Source organism: Micropterus salmoides, unplaced genomic scaffold (assembly GCF_014851395.1).
Source record: "Micropterus salmoides isolate LMB-PRFRI ecotype aquatic unplaced genomic scaffold, ASM1485139v1 Ms_hic_scaffold_3514, whole genome shotgun sequence".
Taxonomy (NCBI): domain Eukaryota; kingdom Metazoa; phylum Chordata; class Actinopteri; order Centrarchiformes; family Centrarchidae; genus Micropterus; species Micropterus salmoides.
Genome location: NW_024042834.1, coordinates 666 through 22,897, shown reverse-complemented (window position 1 = coordinate 22,897; position 22,232 = coordinate 666). Strand labels below are relative to the sequence as shown.

The 22,232-nt window shown below is 40.1% G+C and overlaps 3 protein-coding genes and 1 non-coding gene across 9 annotated transcripts; 2 read left to right on the top strand and 2 right to left on the bottom strand.

Annotated features, from left to right (window-relative positions):
• Positions 1 to 3,380: 3,380 nt before the first annotated feature.
• On the bottom strand, positions 3,381 to 9,521 carry nxpe3 (neurexophilin and PC-esterase domain family, member 3). 3 transcript variants are annotated; one of them, XM_038694922.1, is made up of 6 exons: positions 9,435 to 9,521; positions 7,892 to 8,072; positions 6,663 to 7,444; positions 5,267 to 5,337; positions 4,948 to 5,169; positions 3,381 to 4,858 (listed from the first exon to the last, which is right to left on the bottom strand). In XM_038694922.1, the coding sequence occupies exons 2-6, from the start codon at positions 7,982 to 7,984 to the stop codon at positions 4,296 to 4,298; spliced, it is 1,731 nt and encodes a 576-aa protein (XP_038550850.1). In that variant the 5' UTR covers positions 7,985 to 8,072; positions 9,435 to 9,521; the 3' UTR covers positions 3,381 to 4,295. The 3 variants fall into 3 exon arrangements, with proteins under 3 accessions (XP_038550850.1, XP_038550848.1, XP_038550849.1); XM_038694920.1 differs by having other exon boundaries at positions 9,364 to 9,503; XM_038694921.1 differs by having other exon boundaries at positions 9,296 to 9,488.
• A 2,450-nt stretch (positions 9,522 to 11,971) lies between these two features.
• On the bottom strand, positions 11,972 to 17,914 carry cep97 (centrosomal protein 97). Of its 4 annotated transcripts, none has more exons than XM_038694923.1 (11): positions 17,710 to 17,914; positions 16,569 to 16,711; positions 16,290 to 16,448; positions 16,045 to 16,146; positions 15,817 to 15,930; positions 15,548 to 15,714; positions 15,284 to 15,448; positions 14,906 to 15,135; positions 14,173 to 14,818; positions 13,940 to 14,015; positions 11,972 to 13,167 (listed from the first exon to the last, which is right to left on the bottom strand). In XM_038694923.1, the coding sequence occupies exons 1-11, from the start codon at positions 17,855 to 17,857 to the stop codon at positions 12,628 to 12,630; spliced, it is 2,490 nt and encodes an 829-aa protein (XP_038550851.1). In that variant the 5' UTR covers positions 17,858 to 17,914; the 3' UTR covers positions 11,972 to 12,627. The 4 variants fall into 4 exon arrangements, with proteins under 4 accessions (XP_038550851.1, XP_038550852.1, XP_038550853.1 ...); XM_038694924.1 differs by having other exon boundaries at positions 14,957 to 15,135; positions 17,710 to 17,910; XM_038694925.1 differs by having other exon boundaries at positions 17,628 to 17,831.
• A 223-nt stretch (positions 17,915 to 18,137) lies between these two features.
• On the top strand, positions 18,138 to 21,983 carry rpl24 (ribosomal protein L24). The gene is made up of 6 exons (XM_038694927.1): positions 18,138 to 18,214; positions 18,341 to 18,416; positions 18,905 to 19,015; positions 20,232 to 20,368; positions 21,471 to 21,534; positions 21,853 to 21,983. The coding sequence occupies exons 1-6, from the start codon at positions 18,210 to 18,212 to the stop codon at positions 21,931 to 21,933; spliced, it is 474 nt and encodes a 157-aa protein (XP_038550855.1). The 5' UTR covers positions 18,138 to 18,209; the 3' UTR covers positions 21,934 to 21,983.
• Positions 19,446 to 19,626, top strand: LOC119884540. Its single transcript, XR_005441043.1, has one exon. It is a non-coding gene; the product is annotated as a small nucleolar RNA SNORA23 (small nucleolar RNA).
• Positions 21,984 to 22,232: the final 249 nt, after the last annotated feature.

The following is a 22,232-nucleotide window of genomic DNA, read 5'->3' as shown; positions in this document are numbered from 1 at the left end:
AGCAGAACAAAATCAGGAAGCAGCTATAATAACTTTTTATTTAGAATTAGAATTCAACCAGCATCAACCTTTCCTGTTAGTTGTGCCTTAGTTCGGTCTTGTTCATCACAGATTTCCTCTTCTTGCTCTTAAACTCTTGGAATCTCAAAATCAATGTCAAGTCACACTTTTTTATGTGTGACTTGATGTCAAAACAGTAAACACAAAAGATTCCCACTCAGAAAACCCTCATTTACTTTCAGTAAACTGCTGCAGGTCTGCTCAGTACACATTTTATGTACTGCAGTCCTGATGTTGTGATTCATGGTTTGAGCGTGGCCCCTTAGTTACAATCATAGACTGGTTACAGCAAGGGAGATCTTAACCCTCTCATGCATGTCCATTTTGGGGTAATATATCATGGTTATGTACTCCAAGTAATTTGAGGACAGTGTCAGTAGCAACATTGTAACAGTGGTTACACTCTTGTTTTTCAAATATTTATTGCTTGATGACCTCATCAATCCAAGATGGCTGATTATGATGCCATGTACTAAATGCCTCAGGCATATCTGTTAAACGACCTTTATTCATGTAGGTCAATCAAGGTAAAAAAAATAGTAGCACATACAGTGAAGTGTTATTAACATGTTTATGTTTTATAAATTAAAATTTAGACTAAAATGTTTTTATTAGGGGTGTGCCAATAAATCGATACAGCAATATATAGTTTTTTTCATTTTTCCATGACACTGTATCGATATTCCAGCCCATCATATCGATATATTTAAAAGATAAAAAAATTGCACTTTGACGGTTAGCTCAATGCTAACATATAATGGGAATCTCCATTGACATGCTAATGGATGTATATTATCGTGATCGCGATAATATAATCTTAACATAAACTACATATTTTGCTTCACATGCTTAACATCCAGAGTGACATATTTTAATAGTTAAGATACATATGTTTCCTGTGCTCTGTGTGAAATAAAAAAGAGCTGCTAACTTCACTGGCTTGATCTGCTCCACACTGATAAACTACAGCAACCCCTAAGGGTCAGAACAAAACCTTAAAATTCCCAGTGACCTAAAAATACAGTTGTCACTAGGTGGAGAAAGGGCAGCACAACACTGAGTCACTGAATAGTTAACAATATAATGTGATGTACATATTAGACCTAGGTGGTATACAGCAATTTGTATTTTCAGTAAATTCAGTGAAGCAATGTTTGATATGAAAATTTCATAGTTGCTTAATAGTTCTGTCATTTTAATTTACAGACTGAAAAACATGCTGCAGAATTGTGCTGTTTTCTAACAGTTGGATTTGCAACAAATAAATATAATAGATAAAACATTACCTTTTCACAGGCATTTTGTATTCATAGTTAGATATCGTGATGTATCATTTTCGGATTGTCTAGCAATATATCGATTATCGCAAAATTGCTGTATCGTGATATCGTGAGCCGTGTATCGTATTGTATCGTCCACCCCTAGTTTTTATACACCAAAAATCAACTGTTGCAACAGTGGAGTCAGATTGCATATTACATACATACATATTACAGCAACTTTTGACTGCTTTGCAGCCTTTACACTAAATAAGAATAAGTACTGTACTCACATTAATTAATAAAAAGAATCTTTACAAAATGTAGATAATGTTTTTGATAATTCATGCATGAGAGGATTAAAGCTCCAGCATACAGTGATATTGAGGAGGGCCCTTTCATGTTTTAACACAATCCAACACCTGAGTAAGAACTGCCACTGACATAATAAAAGTGAATGCAGTGAGTGGTGCAGACCCCTCTCACTCCACATTTAGATTTGAAGAATGTATTCCTACAATTATGTGCAGCACACATAAAACCATGTTCCATTCCTGATCTACAATAAACTTTTTTAAATCTAAAAATCCTCCTTTCTCCATACTTTTACAGAAATGAAGCACACAAATAAAATGCATTCTACTTTGTATAATTTCTTATTCCATGGTTTTCGGACCAACATGTTTCAAAATTCGGCTGCATTTGTATCATAAATGCCATGGAGGCTAGTTTGTCAACCACAGCGCTGAACAGATGTGTTTTTCTAATCAAAATATTTCAACACAATTTGCTACGCAGGGGCTCACTCAGCAATGTGACCCCACCAAACCAGATATAAAATGAGATCTGCAACCAATCAGTCTGAGCAGCAGCTGGTACATCTTCCATTTTTTGTTTTCCTTTTCTTCAAACTACACAGCTGGGTGATATGACCAAAAGTTAATATCACAATGATTCCCTAGATTCACCCACAGACTCAATAACAATACATTGACAATAAATAAAAACAAACCTTATATTAAAGTTGGATAAAAAGATGAATAAATTGTATTTATTTGTTATGCAAGCATGTTTGAGCTTATTCATGTGTATTAGTTAGTTAGTGTTTGTCTCATCAACATGAATATATAGAAGGCAGGTGAGACTGGGTGGAAGCATGCCACTAGCTGTCAAATGGGTGTTATTATTTATTGTCCTTTAAGTGGACAGCTCTCCAAAGCATCTGGGGAATAACTGGATTTTTTTTTTCTAGTCTGTGACGGTTGGCCTGTTAATGTTGTTTGTATTTATTGTGACACTCTTTAAATGCCCTTTTAAAAAAAGGATTTTTAATCTTTACAAATACAGAGAAAATTGAAATTAATTTAACACACACTTCTAATGCTGCCATTGTTACAGTTTGGTTAATTGAACTGCGACAAAGACTTTAAGATCAGAAAAGGGTGTGATAAAAGATGCATCACCAGCTTATGATCCTGATTAGATCAGACACATTTGACAATAGCAGAAACTGGCAAACATGACAGCAACTCTTATAAATTATGACAAAGTCTCTTCATAGTCAGCCTCTGATCATTGGGACTAACAGAATTAGACAAAAAATAGGCACATTTTTCTCTTAGTATCAGACAGACTTGTTGACTTCAACCCTCACTCTCTTCACCAATCTGCATTTCCTATGATTAACATATGACAACAGGCAGTATTTGATCTTAAATTAACCCTCAAATGTCCATATAAAATTTACAGTCGACAGTTGGAGAGTGGTAAAGGCTGAAAGGCAGATATGTCAGAGCAGATCAGGTAAAAATCAATTAAAACAATGTGAAAGGACAAAAAAGTTCCTCAAGAAGTTAAATTATGGTTGTCTTTTAAAAAAACATGAATTAGACAACTGAAAAATAATTCATAACACTTTGGATAAATGTGCTATATAAATGCAGACGTTTTTTTAACCAAATACCTTTTGTCTGTTATGAGTTACAGTGAGGTTCATACTGTGTACTGTAAACACCTAAAATAACATTTGAAACTATAAACTAAATTTGGCACACACATAGATGGGGTTTAACAGCAATGTAGTTTATTTATGTGGTAGTTTGTGGTTGCTGTAGCTGTGTTTGATTTGTCATTTTGTCTAGCCTGACATAAAAAAACAAGATGTGGTCAACATGTTGCAACATGCCAGACCACAAGAACACATTTTTAACACTGAATATCTTAGAAATGAGTCTTCAAATACAGATGGGTGACAAATTAGAGGAAACACCAACAAGTGTCTTAGTATGTACTCACAAGGCCATTATAACAGCTTCAGTGCTTCTTGCCAAGTCTATGGAACTATTTTAGAAGAATGGACACTTTTCCTCCACAAGACATTCCCTCATTTATATAAACAACCTCTACTTTATCAGGTAACGTCACTGAGATCAAGATCTTTACTGCAAGAGAGACCAACTAAATAGATGTGAAGATGACGGTTTTAGATTAGATGATTTGGTCTTATTGGTGGTGGAGAGCACTGTCTTATAGGCTAGTCCAAAATCTTCCATAGGTGTGAAACTGGGTTGAGATCTGGTTACAGTCAAGGCTGTGGCATCATTTCATACTCACCAAACCGTTCAGTAAGTCTTGGTGCATGGAGATGTCTGCTTTTGATTTGTGTCTGCACTCTTATTCATGTTTTTAAGTTGTCCTCCATTTGTACACACATAAATATAAAACAGCGTCTTTGAAAGAATCCCAAAACCAAACATGGCCAACTTAAGTAAAAGTACTGCACACAACAAAAAGATGGGTAGTAACAATCACTGTGTAACATTTTAATGTTTTGTGGGATTCGAAATTAAATATAGCAGGCAAGTAAACAGAGACTTGGCAAATCTTTTAGTAAAGACAGTATTAAAAGGGTATGTAGCTTTGAAGAACACTTCCATTGATGGAGTCACACAATAAACTCCTCAATATTCACAGTAGTCACTGTTGGCTCTTTTTCTTCTCTGGGCAAATGTAAGACAAAAGTGTGTCTATCATGTTCTTAACAATGACTGGAGGTGGATGGAGGGCGTGAGGAAGGTGGTGCGCTAAACTCATTTGCCAGGCGTCCACCAGCAGAACGTTCAGTCCTTTGAACATGGCCCTAAGCACCTTGTCGAGCTGCAGGGAGTACCAGTCGCTGTTGTACAGGCTGACCTCTTGGTCCAGGGCCTGGAGGTTGGCTGAGCGGATCACAACGATCGTACCCGGCGCCCGGTCCAGAAGTCGCACCAGCGCCCGTCTAATGTGACGGAGTCGCCGTATGTACACCTCCACAGGAAAGGTGCTAAAATGAGCCCAAATGCTGAGGACCACGACTGTGTTGGGACCCCCGGAGAGGCCATCCAGCTCGTTTGAAATGTACCGCAACTCACTGGACATGACCGTAGAGAAGCGGATGGGTGGGCCATGGCAGCGGTACTTCAACAGAATATTATGGGTGCTGTCCACCGCCATGAAAGGCCCCACATTTTTAGGACTGTGCAGGTTGAACTCCTTTAATCCTGGGGAAGGAGTTATAAATTAAAGTTACAGAAGGAAAAATACATAAGGCAGTGAAAACCAAAGATGAGACCAAAAGATCAGCACTCACCTGGTACTAAAGCAATGAGGTACTCAAACCACTGCCTGACAGTAGAGTCTCCATACATGTTGATCACCTTATTCTTCAAACACTGAGTGATGGCAGATGATTCATTGAACTGACGCATTGTAACGCCACCTAATGGCCTCCATGAGTCCTCGTAGTAATATCCAGAAGGTGCTAGCTTAATAGGTTCTGGCTTTATACTGCTGCTTTCTATCTCAACGTCATCTGATGCAAAGCAAAAAATGTTGCAGACAAAATTATTCCATTGGAATAAATCAAACCATGCACAAACTATAACTGTTACTCTGCAGGTATACTGTACCTTTCCTGGGAGGCAGCACATAGATTCCATCGGGTCCTGAAGCGTGAATGCGAACTTTGATGTTTACACCACTAAGATAAAAGAAACATTATTAATGGTCAGTGTTAAACCTGAATGTTAAAAGGTTTATATTCTACATTTGTATTAAAGACAATAAATCCTAAGAAAAAAGACCAAAAGCAACAATGTGTTACTGTGTATTCACATAGAACACAAAGTGTGAGTTGAAAGTATTCAACTTGAGCAAAAAATATGCGTGTATCACAAGGCGGAGTGTTGTGTGGTAGGGACAGAGCCTCTACTCGCAGACTGACAGCTACTGATTGACGGGAAGCTCTGGAGGAGAAAGGCGGGTGGCAGCGCTGGTGTTTCTGGACAAATAAACACCCAGACTCGCACCGGATTCTGCTCTATACGGAGCCGTTTACCGGCGGGAGGAGCTCAGAGTTAATTCCTTTTATTAAATTAACTTTTTAATTTTGGGGATTAAACAGCCTCTCGGGCTTCTCCACCTGTGTGCATTAGCTAGCCACTGAGTTTCCAACCTTTGTTGTCCTTATTGTAGTCGTCTGTGGGCACTGAGAGCTCTATGATACTACTTATATTTACATATTACACAGAAACCGGACAAAACAGGAGATTTCTTGGAAAAAAGTAAGCGAGGATACTGAACTACCTTGTAAGTTCAGAAAATATGTGTCTGTTACTTGATTACAGCTATCATTGTACTTTACTATGAACCAGTTAGCATAGTGTAACTCCGATCCGAACGCCATTAAGAAAACAAGCATTTTAAAAGTTGTTTGCTTGTCATCTTGTGGAGAGAACTGACAAAGCAAGAATTCAGCCTCTTTCTCCTGTCCAACATCCCTAGACAATCGGAGGCATTCAGCCCTAAACCTAGTTCCTACTGAAGACATGAACAGGCCACTAGAGTGGCAGTGTTACAGAGGAATAAGCTATGAGGTTTGGTTAAACAAACAATACTTATTAGTAGGGGTGTGACAATACACTTAGCTCACGAGACGGGACGATACACGATATTGGGTTCACGAGAACAAGATGATATTTTAAGACTAAATCTTCAGTGACAAAATATATGATTAGTTAAAAGTCTTTTTTTTTGACTTCACAAAATGCAAAACAATGCTGGGGCATTTTGAAATGTTGCTTACATATTGTTTGTGTCATATCTGTCACTTGTTTCCACCGGGCTGCTACACAAACATCTTCTATGCTAATTTCACCCTCACACTCTGTCATGCTGATATCGTGAGACAGCTTTTCACCTCAAAGAGAAATATCGTCACATTTTAATATTGCGTGAACTTCCCATCCCTACGTACAATACAAATATATGTCATAGTGTCATTTTTAACTCATCCTATAATTGTACCTCTGGAAGAGCAGTGCTTCTTTGTTGGTGATGAGGTGTTTCAGATAGCCTCCTTTGGCGTGGTTGATTCTGGTGTCACAGCTGAGTATTTTAGGCTTGTAGCAGTACCAGGGCTCCCCTGTGTAAAGGTCTGTATAATTGCACAGAGGCTGCGGGTCGGGGGGCAAGCACATGTTGCACACTGTAGTTTCAGACAGGAAGCCCAAGCGGAACAGGCTCTTGAAAAAGACTCGATCTGGACGTTCCTCCCTCAGTCGCCATAGGACAGCAACGGCCTCGCTGGAGTGCACCAGTGTAATCTCAACACGTGCGGCCCCCGCCCAGAGGAGCGGGAAGATGGCTGAATAAAATCCATTCTTGTGGTCCAGCACCGTTCCTGCTACACCTGCTCCAAGCTCCGGGGAGTGCAGCCTGGCCAAAAGGAAATCCCCGCCGTAGCGCTTGGGACGACCCTGGAAGTCATGCATTTGGACAAGAGCCTCCAGCTGGTCGCCCACATGCCACTCCCTTCCTCCCTTAGCGGGAAGGATGGCAAACAGGCTATGCACAGGGTCACTCGTCTGGCGAAGGGGGGCTGGTGTAGAACGAGGCGGAGGCCCAGGCCAGGCAATAGAGTCCAACAGGTAGCGCTCTTCCGCTTCATCTTGAGAGGAGGGTTTCTGGCCCAGATGGGCACAGAAAGTGTGGTTGTGATGAAAAGTAGGGAGATCCACTGGGATGAAGGATGATTGGATCCTGCTCTGGAGCTGGTAGAGGGCTGAAATAGTGTGGCAGTTCCAGTTCTGAAGAGAAAAGGAGGAGAGTTAGGAGATGCTGCAGGAGACAGGACCATCATCCTATGACTGACAGATAAAAATGCATAAAAGGGCATAACACTACCAATCGAACCAACCTAATTATCTCAGGCTTAGACTATAATAGAGGACTGTGTCATATATTAGTGAATGTTATCCTGTGATGGCAATATAGACTGTATATAAAAAGGGTGGAAATGAATCCTCTTCTTTTAAGAGTCTTCACAACAGTCAAATTAAATGTAAAAAACGGTGGGTTTCTGAATAATGTCATATTTCCACCGAAGAAAAGCTCTGTGCTATGATTGTCCTCATAAGCAAGTGTATACATAGCATGTTGTTAAAAGATAAAGAGGAAAATGATCAGTGTATCCATCGAGGTAACTCATAAAACACATCAATTAAAACCCATGTGTGACCCATTTTGTTCCTCACCTCCACAGTGTGGATGTTACGCAGCAGGAAGATGAGGCCGGACACGGCTAGGAAGAGGAAAATTAGGGTATATTTGGAGAGATTTCGGCACATGGTGACCTCCTTCTGTCTCCCATGATCAGGCTCTGTTTCACTCTATGCTGTCACATCGGTGATGATGGTATCATTTCGTCCGCAGCGCCTGACGCCATGTGAAGGATGTTATATTCATGTTTGGAAAGAAACATAGATAAAAATCATAGTTGACACAGGATAATGCAGATATTCTAAGTTTTTGTCCAAAATACATTTGTCGGAGCAGTTTAGGAGTCCTCATCAGACAAGGGAAGAGAAGTACACATTTATTTGTTTATATGGTACAAACCTAACTAATGTCTCACAAAAAACAACTATAGTCTCTCTGTGTGCACAGTAACGATCTGATAGGAGAAAGATGAAAGGCATAGATTTTTTTTATGTGAATTGTTTTATTGATCATTATAGATTATTGGTTAGATGATTTCAAAAATAGTTGAGGTGTGAATCAGGAAGGACTCCTTTAGTAGCATATTTTATATGTAGAGGAAACAAATTTCTTTAACATTATGTTCTTTTCTGACATATGCTTTTTTACCACTGTAACCATATTTGGGTCTCACTGTCTGAGTATTATTGATCTGTTACAACTAGGAAAACTCTAAAGCTAGTATGAGGACCAGGACCAGGGACTGTTTTGGTCAAACTTACCAAAGGTCAAGAATTAACTTTGATGCTTAATACACCACTCTGACCTACTATGCATGTGTTGCTGCTGTTATATCAAAATATATGGAGACAATAACTAGGCTGAAGGATACATACACTAGGTATTGATTTGGTTTAGATTTTTCTTTTGTTCACCCACTTATAAATATAATATTTTAACATGTCTATTTTTGGAAGCATCCTTATTTTAAAGCTTTTTTTCCACACCTGCCTTGTGTTTACAAAGTATATGTGTTACATCTCATCTCAATGACAAAGATGCGTGAAAGTCATTGGTTTGCAAGTCAAAAATACATTAAAGGTTTTAAAGTCAATTATTATTATTGATTATTCGTTCGCTCAAATGTATCCACTAACGTTAAAGCTAGTCCTAACCGAGGTTATTGTGTCTTCTGTTTAGTCTATCCATTTATCCACGCTTAGAAATGTCTACAAGCTGTAATGAGCAGATTTAACGGCCATAACCGCTCCGTTATCAAGTTACTTTTAAAAACAGCACAGATCTCCCGATGAATCTTCCATCTTGATTCATAACGGCCGTTTGTTTTAAAACGGTTAACGTTCGAAGCTTCTAGACGCCAACAGCAAACAAACGGATGGATACCAATAATCAATACATGGGTGGAGATTCCACCATATTTATAATTTATATAAACCTACCCGTTAAGCTAACGTCAAAACCGGTGATGCAGGCGTTTTAGCCAGCTAGCCAAAGCCTCCCTACTTACAAATAACGACGACAGATAAGCGTGATGTCGGACAGTTAGAGAGCCGGAGGAGGGTGATGAGTCTGACATACACATCAGAGACGGTGTGGTGGACTGGAAGAGCGTCCTGGGCTGCGTTGCTTAGGAAGGTTCCTAACTGAGGGAAGTGAACCGGAAGCATTTCCGTGGCAGCCATGATAAGAGCTGGTCGAATTCTTTTAAAGCTAAGGAAAGGTGCCTCAATGCTTCCTTTCATATCTCCTTTAGCATAGGGTACACCGGACCATCCTTTATGAAAGGAAAGGAGAGAATACCGTTCCACAATTCCTTGCGGCGGCAACATTTAAAGCGGCGCATGTTCTCAAACTCAAATGATAAAATCCATCAACCACATTTAGCAAGATCCTTGCAATACAGACACACATTATGATACTTTGATAAGACTCACATAAGACTACCTTCTTTCTATTGGTTTGTTTCCTTTAGGCTTTTTTGTAATCTAATACTGTTTCAACACCGTTTTATGTTTCGGGTTGTTAAAATAAGCCATTAAGTGTTTTCTACAATAAAAACAAATAAATCTCCAACCATGACGGATAAGGGAGGTTGATCACCATGTTAGTAAGTTAACATTGGCTATTAAGCTTTTTCTCTCTTATGCCATAACTTGCTAATATGCATATATCTTAAACTGTCAAAAATAACAGACCCATGCCAGCTGTTACTAGTCTTGTAACGTGATCAAAGTGAGGATAATGTTGCAGCGTGTAGACTCACGTTATGTACTGCAGCCTTCAGCAAATTAATTTTACTTCAGTCACAGATGCTGACACCCTCGTCTTAATAAAGGCAAAGATCAAGCTGGATAACCTCTACAGCAGGCGTTTCCCACACACTGATTTATTTGTGGCGGACTGCCACATTATCAAGCTGCTTTTCGATTGATTTTATTACTTTTTTTTATTATTATTTAAAATGGGTAAAATCGTATTTGATGACAGAGCGCTGCACAGCGCATATGTTCTCTCAGCATCTCCTCTCGCCCCGTCGCTCTCTCTCTCTCTCTCTCTCTCTCTCTCTCTCGGCACATTTACGCTTTCATTCTGTGGGAAACACTGTATTTACATACAATTGGGATTCATGTTGATAAACAGGCCTATGGTTGGGCAGGAGGGTAAGTGTGAGCAAGCATTCTCAATGTGACAACCCTGTCCATTATTTAGTGACTGGTAGGCTACCTTATCTGCCTTTTTGCTATCTTGGTTATTAAGTAATATATTCCACCGTGTTGTCCACCTTTAGATGGCCTGCATTACAACAACATGGGGCGCAGTGTCAAAGATGCGCTTTTTGTAGTCCATCTTCGGAATATTGTAGTTTTATCACGGCACGCCACGTCAGTAACATCCGCCGTCGCATAATTACGTCGCTTAGAAAAGAGCAGTCGGATTCTCTGAGCCCCGCGGTCCTCTTTTCCTAAGTCCTTATGGATTCTCCTTCTACATCTTTCCTTGACCTCATGACGTTTTCCATCGAGGTCAAGGACAGGAGATTTTTTTTGACTTTTCGACCGCAGCCCTGGTTACCGAGAGCTCCCACTAATAACGGTAATCATGATGACAGGAAAACAGGACCAGGTTGGGGGGTGGTTTTTTGGTGGATGAGGCTTGCTGCGTCCTCTGGCGGTTAGTAATTCGAAATTTGAGCGCATAAAAGTAATGTATGGAAGCCGACAGAAAAAATACCTTGAACTAGTAATATTTCAGTAGAAGAATTATGACTAGTAACAATGAATACTTTTACTGTGTTTTGCGGTGAAATTGGCTCGACTCACATTGGTACAGTGTAATTATTTACTCTTTTTACTTCCTTATTCTGTAATAACTTGTCAACAGTGGTGAAAAGTACTTAGAGAAAAGTAATGATAACATGCAAAGAATATAGCTCAGTCTTTAAATATATACCTAATGGGTTTTTTGGAATTAATGAAAAGCTGAAAAGAAACAACATAAGGTTCCTAGTGTCACACGTACTCTTTATATAAATGATATTGATATTATGAGCATCAAATGCACTAACACACATTAGAAATTACTTTTCTAAATTTAAAGAAAATAACACCTGGCAAATTTTTCTGGGATTCTCATACTGTTAATTGGCACAGGGCGTGGCTTGTTCCTTTTAGATTTTCTATTACTAACAAAGTTAGAGAATTACACTTGAAAATGTTGCATAAAATATATCCAACAAATTGTTGATCTTGTAATTTATGCTTGCTGATAACAATTGCACCTTTTCTATGATTGTTCATTTTGTATCACATTCTGGATGGACTGGAAGATAAGAATGTATGTATGCGCTCTACTTTTACTTGAAGTGTTGAATGCAGGCTTTTACTTCTAATGGAGTATTTTTTAATACTGTGGCATTGCTACTTTGACTTCAGTAAATTATCTGAATGCAACAACTCACAAATATTAGTAACCGCTACAATTACTCATTTCATCAGTGGGTTCTCGTTCTAATAAATGTTATTTTTTAACATTTTGTTCACTAAAGGATTAATTGAGACACAGAACAGTTGTTAGTTGCAGCCATGGTTCTTACAATATAATACAAAAACAAATAATTGGAAAACAATAATTGCAGATTTATTTGCATGTTTTAAGAAGATAAAGATGCTACAACATTTTCAGGTAATGTAAAGTTGATCAAAACAGTTGAGCTATTACTACTATGTGATAATAGATAGTATGCTTGTTGTTTCATGTATAGTATGTCTGTGGTTACAAGTTCACTATGGTTAAACACACACTCCTAATGGGATTACTTGTAGTTTATCACATATATTCAGTGCAGTGGATACTGATAGATATAGAAGAGAACAGGTTATATGCCTGGTCTTTTAATCAGTAGAGGTAGCAACCTACTCACTGTATTTCCTCATAAAACAATTGCTTGCTATCAATACCTTCTGAAGCTACATCACAATCATCGTCTTTACACTGGGCAGAAAATGTCCATTAAATAACAGAACAGATCCAAGTAGTGGAAGTATAAAAAATCTTGTTACATTCACAGTAAGGTATTGTTTTTAAGCCCGTCCTGGGTTTAGTCTTGATAAACTAAGGTAAGTGCACAGCCATTTGAGATCTGGGTCAGTAATCAATAAGAGTGCAGTAGTCAGACATACCAAAAGTCTCAAGAGGAAGCAGTGCAGATTGATCCTATAGTCAGTGCCAGTTTACACTCAGTAGTTCTGTACAGGGGTCTCTCAGGTGACTCTCAGACAGGGCCAGGAATGGTTTCCTCTGTTCTTTGCACTTCTGATTGGTTATCTGCTGCGTTCTGCGGAGGGGAATTTGACTGTGCTGATTTGCTGGGGGATATTGGTGAGGAGAGCAGTGGCGTTTCTGTTCTATCACTGACAACCTCCTCAGCCTCCTCCTCCCGCTGCTGTACAGAGGAGAGGTACTGCTCCAGCAGGCTGCAGTCTGCGCTGTCCGCACCATTGCTACCACCAGCAAAGCCGCTACGAACAGGGCTTAGTGCTCTCACCGTCTTCATAGAGTCTGTGGTCCCACTGCTCAGGAAGCTGTCCTCCTGCGCTGCCTGCTGATCACTTGTTGGCTGGAAGCCAGAGTCAGGGAAGGAGACGTCGGTGCTGGGAAGGTTCGTCATGCTGGGAGGGTTTGTCGTGCTGGATGCAACAGGCAGGGCAGCCTCACATAGTCCAGGAGCTGAGATCTGGACCGGGGCGACGGGCTGAGCAATACAGGCCAGCTGCTGCTCCACAGACTGTTTCCACTGCTGCATCGACTGGAGCTACAATGAGAACCCGGGAATAGTGTTCAATCAATGAATCACGTTGCAAAGCCAATAACAACTGGATGGTCAGTCAGTCGATTAGTCTGAACGGCCAGTCAAATTTGTGTCCCCTTCAGAATGAATTGTAATAACCTGTGATCCCTTAGCTTTTCCTCTAACCTACAGATGAGACTGTAATGCGTTCAATACTTTGGTTTATGGCCAAATACCTGCAAAACTACCTATGTTCCTATCAGCCTCAGATATATTTAGAGTTTAGTGCCAATTAGAAAATGTTAGCATGCTAAACTAAGATGTAAAAAAGTATACCTGCTAAAGATCAGCATGTTGGCATTTAGCGAGTACAGCCTCACAGGGATGCTAGTGTGGCAGTAGAGTCTTAGGGCCTTTCCGAAAGTACTTATATTTGTATATATACTTATAAAGTATATATTTGACTGTCACAACCCGAGCCAGAATGTGATCCATTCGGTCGGTAACATTTGAAAACGTTACGCCAGCCGCATGTTTATAATTTTACCCCCATTTAAGTTAGCGGAGCGCTAAACCGGAAATTAGCCTGCTCGGCCGGCAAAAGTCAACACAGTATAAATGCATGGCTACGTGCGTAGCCTACGGCGTAGGTACGCACGTAGACCCTACGCAGAAGTATAAATGGGCCTTTAGTCTTGTTTGGAAGAAGGAGCCCACAGGAGACCAACATTACACCACACAAATAATGTGTCGTGGTGAATGGGTGGCTGTGATAATGAAAACTTCAGTCACTGACCTGTTTCCAGAGAAACTTTACAGCTTCCTCCTGAACCAGCCTTTGTAACCTTTCTTCTTCATACTGCTGCTGCATCCTGCAGACAAATCCATTTTTCAGGACATTTGAATCTTTGTACATATTGGCAAACATGTATTTATATACCCACAGCCATATGTAATATTTGTTAATGCAACCATTCTCATATCATAAGTAAAATAGAAAACAAACAATTCTGATGGTCAGTCAGTTACCTGTCGAATTTTTCAGACAGGAAGAGGATGTGTTCTTGCATCCTGTGTAGGCGGATTTCACTTCGTACTTCTCTGGCCATGGGGTGACAACACCGAGTGTGCTGTCCCCTCCACCATGACTGTATTTTAACCGCTGCCCTGTCTGCTTCCATCAAACCTGATTCACTCATAGCAACTTCTTCCTGCTTGGGGGCTTCTTTCATCTCTGCTCTACCAGAGTCAGAAGATGTTTCCAGATCATTTTGTGGTGTGCTAACTCTGACCCTCATTGTTCCAGCTGTTGTGGCTGCATCAGAAATAATAATTTCCTCATGACCCCTCTCTTGCTTATCCACTGGGGGCGAATGATGTGTCTTGCTTGTGTTGTGCTTTTTGGGCTGTGCTGGCCGCTTTGGAGCCAGGGAATCAGGTTCAAATGTCTCGGTCTCATCCTCGCTGTCAGAGTGGGTCGTTTGTGGCTCCAGATCAGAGGTGAAGGGGATAAAGGTGGACTCTGAGGACAGCATGCTGCCATTGAGTTTGTCCTCATCTGTCTGCGCATCCTCCAAATAGATGTGCTCATCTACGAGCCTTGGGCTGCGCACTACAGGCAGTGATGGGTGGGAAGAATCACAGCTCACCCAGGTGTTAAACTGCACAATTGGCTCTGTACAAAAGTAGACATGCTATACAGTTAAAATTATGAAAAAGAAAGCTACACAACCACTTGTAAAGAGAAACAATAAAGACGAACCCATGATGTCCACTGGAATTGCCCCATAGAGTGACAAAGCAGCCTTCTTACCCATCTCCCGGACTGATGGAGAAGCAGCTGGTGCAGGAGCACTGACTTTCTTCGCCTCTCTGGCTCCCCCCTGTGGGACAGCATGTAAAGGACTGTGCCTCTCCACATCAAGTTGAGTTGGACGAGGAGGACTAGGACAGCCTCCCCGGGTCTCCTCTAAAAGCTGCCTCTGGTGAAACCTGAGAGACAACAATGTCAGTTCAAACATGAGGTAATTCAAGTAAATATTTTCCATTAAGAAGGATGTATGGGTTATGGGCCATGAAGTGAGAACCAGATGACAGTTTTTGGTGTCATGTTTTTGGAGAATCATGTTCAGATTTATACCTCTGCTTACTGAGGATCTTCTCCAGTTTGGCATCTTCTGCTGTCTCCAGGGCTGGTGATGACGTCAGAGGGCAAACAGTGGCCAGGTACTGAACCAGCTGAACATGCTGACCTGGTCGATATGAGCGTCCTTTCCCCTGACTGTAGAGCCACTCTGCTTTGAGACTGTAATTGTGACAATTATAGACTGTACATAAGAAACTCAAATAATATTCCTGCATTAATCTTAACTAGCAAATTGTAACAGCATAGTAATGTCCGTACCCTTCTTTCTGTGACACCACATAACCATCCAGGACCTTTAGACTCAGGCACCAGCTTGTGATATATGGCCGATAATCAAAACCTGGCAACGAGGGGGTTGCCATAACACAAGGGTTGCTCATAATGGACAACTGCTCCAGGTCATGGAGAGGTGCCAAGTATGACATCTATGGAATAATGAGAAGAAAGTCTGTTAATCATAATTAGTCTCTATATAATGTAAATGGATAGATCAGTGCTGATGTTTCAAGTAAGGGAAAGATAATTACTTCATTAAGATCCCTTATCTCGTTTTCTGCCAGGGAGAGAATAGATAAATGGGCAGGTAGGTGAGCAGGAACAGTACGAAGTGTTGTAATGCTGTTTCCGTGGAGTAACAGTGTCTGCAAAATTGACAGAAAATTAATCAAAACAGATATATAAAAGAAAACTGACACTATAACAGTACATTATTAAACAACCTTTTTTTAGGCTTGCTTCTGACCTCCAGCACTCACCTTTAATGCCAACAGTTTAGTCAGATCACCAATAGTAGATATGTTATTGTCAGATAGATCCAGGTGTTGAAGGGAAACACAGTTGTTGAGTTGCTCAATGACCTGTGTAAAAGAGTGCACAGTCGATTAAACATGCAACATATTAAGACATGGGCTGAAACTAATGGATGCATCTATGCAAGGACATTTTTTGTAAATAAATGACATGATATATCAGTTAAGTATGTGACAATATTTTCACTCACCTTAATGTTGTTCCCAGACAGGTTGAGCCATTTGAGATGTGTTAGATCTCTTAGCCCCTCGATGTATCCAATACTGTTATTGGGAAGATTGAGGACTCTCAACTCTGTTAAGCGAGACACGCCCATCATTCTCACCAGACGGTTACTGGCTACAGATAGCTAAAGATGAAAAGATTTATCAAAGAAGAGGAAGATTTATCAAAAGGCATTAAGTGACTATCTTATAAGCCTGTGTAAAGGGAGTGAGAACCAAACAAAAAGTTCAAAGGGTTTAACTACCTGCTGAAGGCCTGGGCTCCTTTCAAGATGGTCCAGTTTCATTATGTGGTTACGGTCCAGGATGAGAGTGTGAGTGTCCTCAGAGCAGGTGAAACTAGGATCCAGCTTTTGCATACCCCGCGATGAAAGATCCACCACAGGTCCTAGTAGGAGTAAAGAAAGTTGAGATTAAACAGAGTCGAAAACCACAACAACTGTCATTTTGCCAATCACCATGGCAATTTAAAACACAATATCTTAAAGCAGCTAAGCACACATACAGTATACACCTACAGTAAAGCTGGAGGCTGACATTTTACACATGAAGGTAATTTTATTGTGATCAGGGTCACCTCGAGTTAGACTGCTTTCCTGACAGAAAACGTGTGGTGGCATGGAGTTTGAAAATGAGGGCATTAACAAGACTCATTCATTAGTATGGTATTATAGAAGTTGTAGGATACAGTGTTGAAGAAACTTTACTTTTTATAGGGACTAAAAGTTAGGATATCTCGGCCTCTACTGCACTGATATTGTTTTAATCTCTCTTTTCAGATCTTCCAACTTTATGAAGGTGTAAATGAATAGCCTACTAAATCGCCCTTTAAGAGAAGGGAAGTAAACAATACAAGAGGAGGAGGAAGCGATAATTTCACATAATGGTTGAAATGATATCCCAAGGCACGAAAGCTGACTATCAAATAAGGACTAACAAGGACAGAAAATAATCAATATTATATATAATATAATACGTTAATACCATATCGTACTTGGCTACAATCTACCCGAATCTACCTAGACAACTTGGAGAACATTAACACTACAGAAAATGTGTTGGATTCATATTTAAGTTTAGTTAAACTTTGCTGCAAGACACTTTGTAAGTCTGGCGCCAGAGCAACGTTACTACTGACACAGGATGTTTTGATCTGCAACCTAGAGAGTAACATTAGCTAACGGCGGTACTCTGGGGCGATGCACGCTAGCTTACGTTAGCTAGCTACATTCTCGCAACGGCAACCGTTACCTAAAAATGGACCATGGCTGTCCGTCTGACCAAACAAACCATTAGGCACTTACCAGCATTTGTATCAAATTGTAAATCTGATACGCCCATCCTGACGCCTCAGACAATACTTATCGTTAGCTTACAACTATGTACCTCGTATGAAAGACAAGAAACGTATGTCGCTTGTCAAACGGCTAAACCAAAGAGGTTCTGGGAAATGTAGTTCAAGCAGGCCGTCCCGCTCATTTCGGAGTAGCGTCTGTTGTGGCTTGAAAAGACTACAATCCTCATTGTTTCCCATTGCCAGCCAGGCTGTAGTATAGAAAGAAAGGAATACGCTACCAAAATGGGCCTATAAATTAGCTATTTATCTTTAAATACTTATTTGCTTTGTCGCTTGCTGATAGGCTTGCTAGGCAACCGTCAGATTGTGACGTCATCCTTCTGCTGGTGATCGGTTATTTGATTAAAATATTTTTACAAAAGTAAAAATAATGTATATGTGTATTTTACATGTAAAACATTAACAATAACTTAAACTTACTGAAAAATAGCCACTATTTATTAGTTCATATATATCGATTTGAAGTCTCCCATTGTAGTTTCCGTATCCGCCATCTTTCTTTCCGGTTTTGTGCCCTCTCGGAGCCATCATGAAGTGAGTCTACGGAATACTATCAAACACCATCTCAACACTTAAATAAACATTATAATGGTGTTATCTACATTAAGAGTTACTGTGTACCCTTTTCTTTTAGTGATGCCTTATATTTGTCGTTTTCAGGGTCGAGTTGTGCAGTTTCAGCGGGTATAAAATATACCCCGGCCATGGCCGTCGATACGCCAGGATAGACGGAAAGGTAACCATCCCACCCTAACACCGGTTTCCAGCTGCTCTGACTGTAGATACGGTGTGAAATGTACTTAATCGGATTAAAACGTGATGTCCGTTTTCTTTGCCGCCTATTATAGGTGCTTTAACAAAAGTTAACAGTCTCTGGAAGAGGCCCTGTCGGCTCCATTGACTTGCTAAAGTTAGCTGCTAGCTCAAACTGTTACCGCCACAATATAGGAATTTATAGTATTTCCATTAGCACGACGCTTTTAAGTGGCTCTACTCTACTGCCCTAGAGTTATTTTTCACAACTGTTGTAGAGTTTTGCAATGTTTAACCAAATCCAATGTCACTGTTTTAATTTACTAGCTTGACATCTACACTGTGTCAGCAGAGTAGTATGTTAAGGAGTAGATGCAAAACTGACCGTCACCTGTCAGTGATTTGTAAACCAGGAGAGTGATTTTGGATGCATCATAAATATATCATAAGCTTTCTTCCTTTCTTCGTTAGGTGTTCCAGTTTTTGAATGCCAAGTGTGAGTCCGCCTTCCTTGCCAAGAGGAACCCAAGACAGATCAACTGGACTGTGCTGTACAGACGCAAGCACAAGAAGGGCCAGTCTGTAAGTAACAGGCAGAAATGTGTCTGTGTTATCTAGTTACTAGGTGTTGTCCGTGTAATTCCAAAGTTACACACCAATGGGGCTATATTGTCTATATTACAGTTCTGTGTGATAATAAAAGTGGCCAATATCGCTTTAAAAGTAGTAGTTGTTGGTCCAGCAATTGTCTGTAGATTGACTGACTGTGAATTTGGCATTTGGGCTTATTTTTTAGCAGTATGTGCTTATTATGAATATTACAGCTGTCAAAATGGCAAAACTACCATGACTGTTTGTAACTAGTCCATTGGTATCTGGCTTAGGATTTCTAACAATGTGTAAAAACAGTGCAATCATAGTGGGTAATGCATTGAGAATTGATAGAGCTGTATTTCTACTTAGACAATTAAACACAAGTTCCCACTCGTTTCTGCATACTACGTTGGCTGCAGGTGGATGGTGTGCATGGTGCAAGTCTGTGTTATGTGTTGTTGCCGGACTGCGTTTTGCAGTCTTGGCAGCAATGCTCACTCCTCACCTGCAGCCATAGAGCAACTGGAGATCATAGTACTGGCCCTTGACGTCCTTATCGACATCTCGCCATCGGCCAGCCTCCAAACTCCCCTACATGCTGCAAAACTTATTTCATGCAACTGTATTACATGTAGTCTGAATCCATTACAGCTTGCATGGTAAGATACCATCAGTTCAGTGATACTGTTTAAAATGTAGCTGTGTTGGCACTTCTAGAAGTTAGTAGAATATGTGATTCATCCACACTGCTGAGTGGCTAATAAGTGACAGTAAAACAACAACAAAAACAAATTTGTTATGATGGTTTGAGATGTTCTCTGAACTCGATTATTAAATGTTGATCAGGTTGCACCTATCAAAGGATGGATTTACCTAGTTTAAGTTGCTCTGGAAAAATTGTAGTAGCGATTCCTGAGAAAATGTAGCTAAAAACAAAGGTTCATCACAAACTGAAGTTTAGTTACCACTGTAGCTACGATGTTGTAGACTGCAGTACTTAGGTTTTAGTTGAACATCGAAGTCTCTGGCTCTAAGCCTTATTGATTCTACAACACCTGGAGTTTTGCATGTGAGTTGAACCAAAATAAACAGAATGTAAGCTATTATGTAGGATCCTCTTGATCCTTCTTTTTCCATTAATAGAGGTTGGGCAATATGTTGCTGGATTTGTTTTACAAATGTCTCTTCATGATGTGTTTAACAGGAAGAGGTGGCAAAGAAGCGTACCCGCCGCGCAGTGAAATTCCAGAGGGCCATTACTGGGGCCTCCCTGGCTGAGATCATGGCCAAGAGGAATCAGAAGCCTGAGGTCCGCAAGGCCCAGAGGGAGCAGGCCATCAGGTAAGCACACAAACTGTTTTTTTTTTTTGTTTTTTTTTTAACATCAGGTTCCTTGGTTTCTATTAAATTAGACTGATTAATAAAATTTTTGAGGCACTGTATTTTAGCAGGAGATACATTATTTACTTAGAACCAAGGCTTGACATTGGCACCCACTTAATGCAGGTAGCCTTTGCCAGTGGTGTGTAACAGTCACTCGTAGGGGTGCAACGCATCCTAAAACTCACAGCTTGGATCATACCGTGGTTTTGAGTCAAGGGATCAGAACCTTTTTCAGATCAGCAAAAAATAAAGGTTAGAGTTATAAAAAAAAAATTAATGTACGAATCAGCCACGATCTGTTACGCCACTAGTCACTTTTTATGGTGGTGGGTGTCATTCATAGGACTGCCCCCTAAAACTCATGATTCCAGTCTTCAGTGGAGAAAAATGGTTTATTAGCATTTTGTCAGTCAAATCAATGCACTTTTGTTTTGTAGTGGTGTCATTGTAATATCGAGCAATGCAGAAAGTCAAATCTTCCTATCGAACAACCAATTGCGATCAGAGAGGTAGGTAGATAAAGTGACTTTGGAAAACCACTAGCCACAGTGGCTGGTGAGAACAAAAGTAAGCCCTGCTTACAATGGTGGAATTTGAGTGAGCTGCACTGTTTGAAAACTTGTGAACGTCATCAACCAGTATTTAAAATGGGGGGATCAATAAAATGAAGAATTGTACATCTGCATATTCTGTTGACGCACCTGGAAAATTGAGGAGAAATGAAATTTCCAGCGCACTTTTTCATCATCAAATAAAGCAGAGACAATATATTTACCATCCCCTTTTTTTGGCCAAGGTACTTTTTCTTTGGATGAATTATAAGCCCATTATAAGTGATGTTGGAAACCAATGAGCAGGACTGCTTTATGGTTAAATTATTTTTTTTAGTTTTGCAATGTACCTTGAAGTGCCAGGTGTTTCAATTTCTTAATTCACTGAAGACACACTGTCAGCTTTGTGCTATCATGTAATATTATATTTAGATATAACATTAACTGGGAAAGTCCATGTCGCCCACTCCCCCTCATTTGGTTGATCGTTTCTCTCATTATTCTCTCAGAGCTGCCAAGGAGGCCAAGAAGGCTAAGCAGGCAGCCAAGAAGCCAGCTGCTCCAAGCGCTAAGGTAAGAACTCACTTCGTGCAGAAGTAGTGTTTTGTCTGAGGTAATTCCCTTCACCAATATAAAATCTGATTCTATATTTTATACTTCTCATGAAAAGTCGTAACCTGATTTTAAAAGACTAAACTTTAAGGTCCTGGGTTTAGTAGAGTAGCAGACTGCAAAACATAGTGCTGCTACAGGCTATAAGTGCTACCTGCTCCTCTGTTTCAACTGGATTATTAAGTCACATTGTTACTTTTAGATGGTATTTTGTGTTTTTTATATATAAAAAAGAAATACATACACACCAGGGTACTTAATGTATTTCTCCTTCTGTAGGCCTCTACCAAGACTGCCCAGAAACCCAAGATCGCCAAGCCCATGAAGATCAGCGCCCCCCGTGTCGGTGGAAAACGCTAAACCTGACTCTTTGTTAATGGTTGTGAATAAAAATTTGTGGTTAACCATTATTTGTGTGATTTTAATTTTTAAAACAAGACAATGCTTCAACATGATCATTATCATGCCATTATATTAACCTTTCAACTGTGCTAACCTGGTTTTTTTTTAAATGTTTTTTTTTTTAGTTGAGGTGGATTTTTACTACACAGAATGATCCTTTATATTGGGTTCAATGCACAATTTGGGGAACGTGGCTGCATAAGGACTAAGTATACAAACAGGAATTGGTGTAATGAACATGTAGAAAAGGGCAGACA

Excerpts from the sequence above, each read along its gene's own strand:
- cep97 (XM_038694923.1), bottom strand. The coding sequence starts at position 17,857 with ATGGGAAACAATGAGGATTGTAGTCTTTTCAAGCCACAACAGACGCTA. Across the intron at positions 15,931-16,044 it reads CTAAACTGTTGGCATTAAAG|ACACTGTTACTCCACGGAAA; the intron begins GTGAGTGCTGGA and ends TCAATTTTGCAG. Across the intron at positions 14,819-14,905 it reads AATTCCAGTGGACATCATGG|AGCCAATTGTGCAGTTTAAC; the intron begins GTTCGTCTTTAT and ends ACTTTTGTACAG.
- rpl24 (XM_038694927.1), top strand. Across the intron at positions 18,417-18,904 it reads ACGCCAGGATAGACGGAAAG|GTGTTCCAGTTTTTGAATGC; the intron begins GTAACCATCCCA and ends TTTCTTCGTTAG. Across the intron at positions 20,369-21,470 it reads CAGAGGGAGCAGGCCATCAG|AGCTGCCAAGGAGGCCAAGA; the intron begins GTAAGCACACAA and ends TTATTCTCTCAG.
- nxpe3 (XM_038694922.1), bottom strand. The coding sequence starts at position 7,984 with ATGTGCCGAAATCTCTCCAAATATACCCTAATTTTCCTCTTCCTAGCC. Across the intron at positions 7,445-7,891 it reads GTAACATCCACACTGTGGAG|AACTGGAACTGCCACACTAT; the intron begins GTGAGGAACAAA and ends TTTTCTCTTCAG. Across the intron at positions 4,859-4,947 it reads CCTCATTGCTTTAGTACCAG|GATTAAAGGAGTTCAACCTG; the intron begins GTGAGTGCTGAT and ends CTCCTTCCCCAG.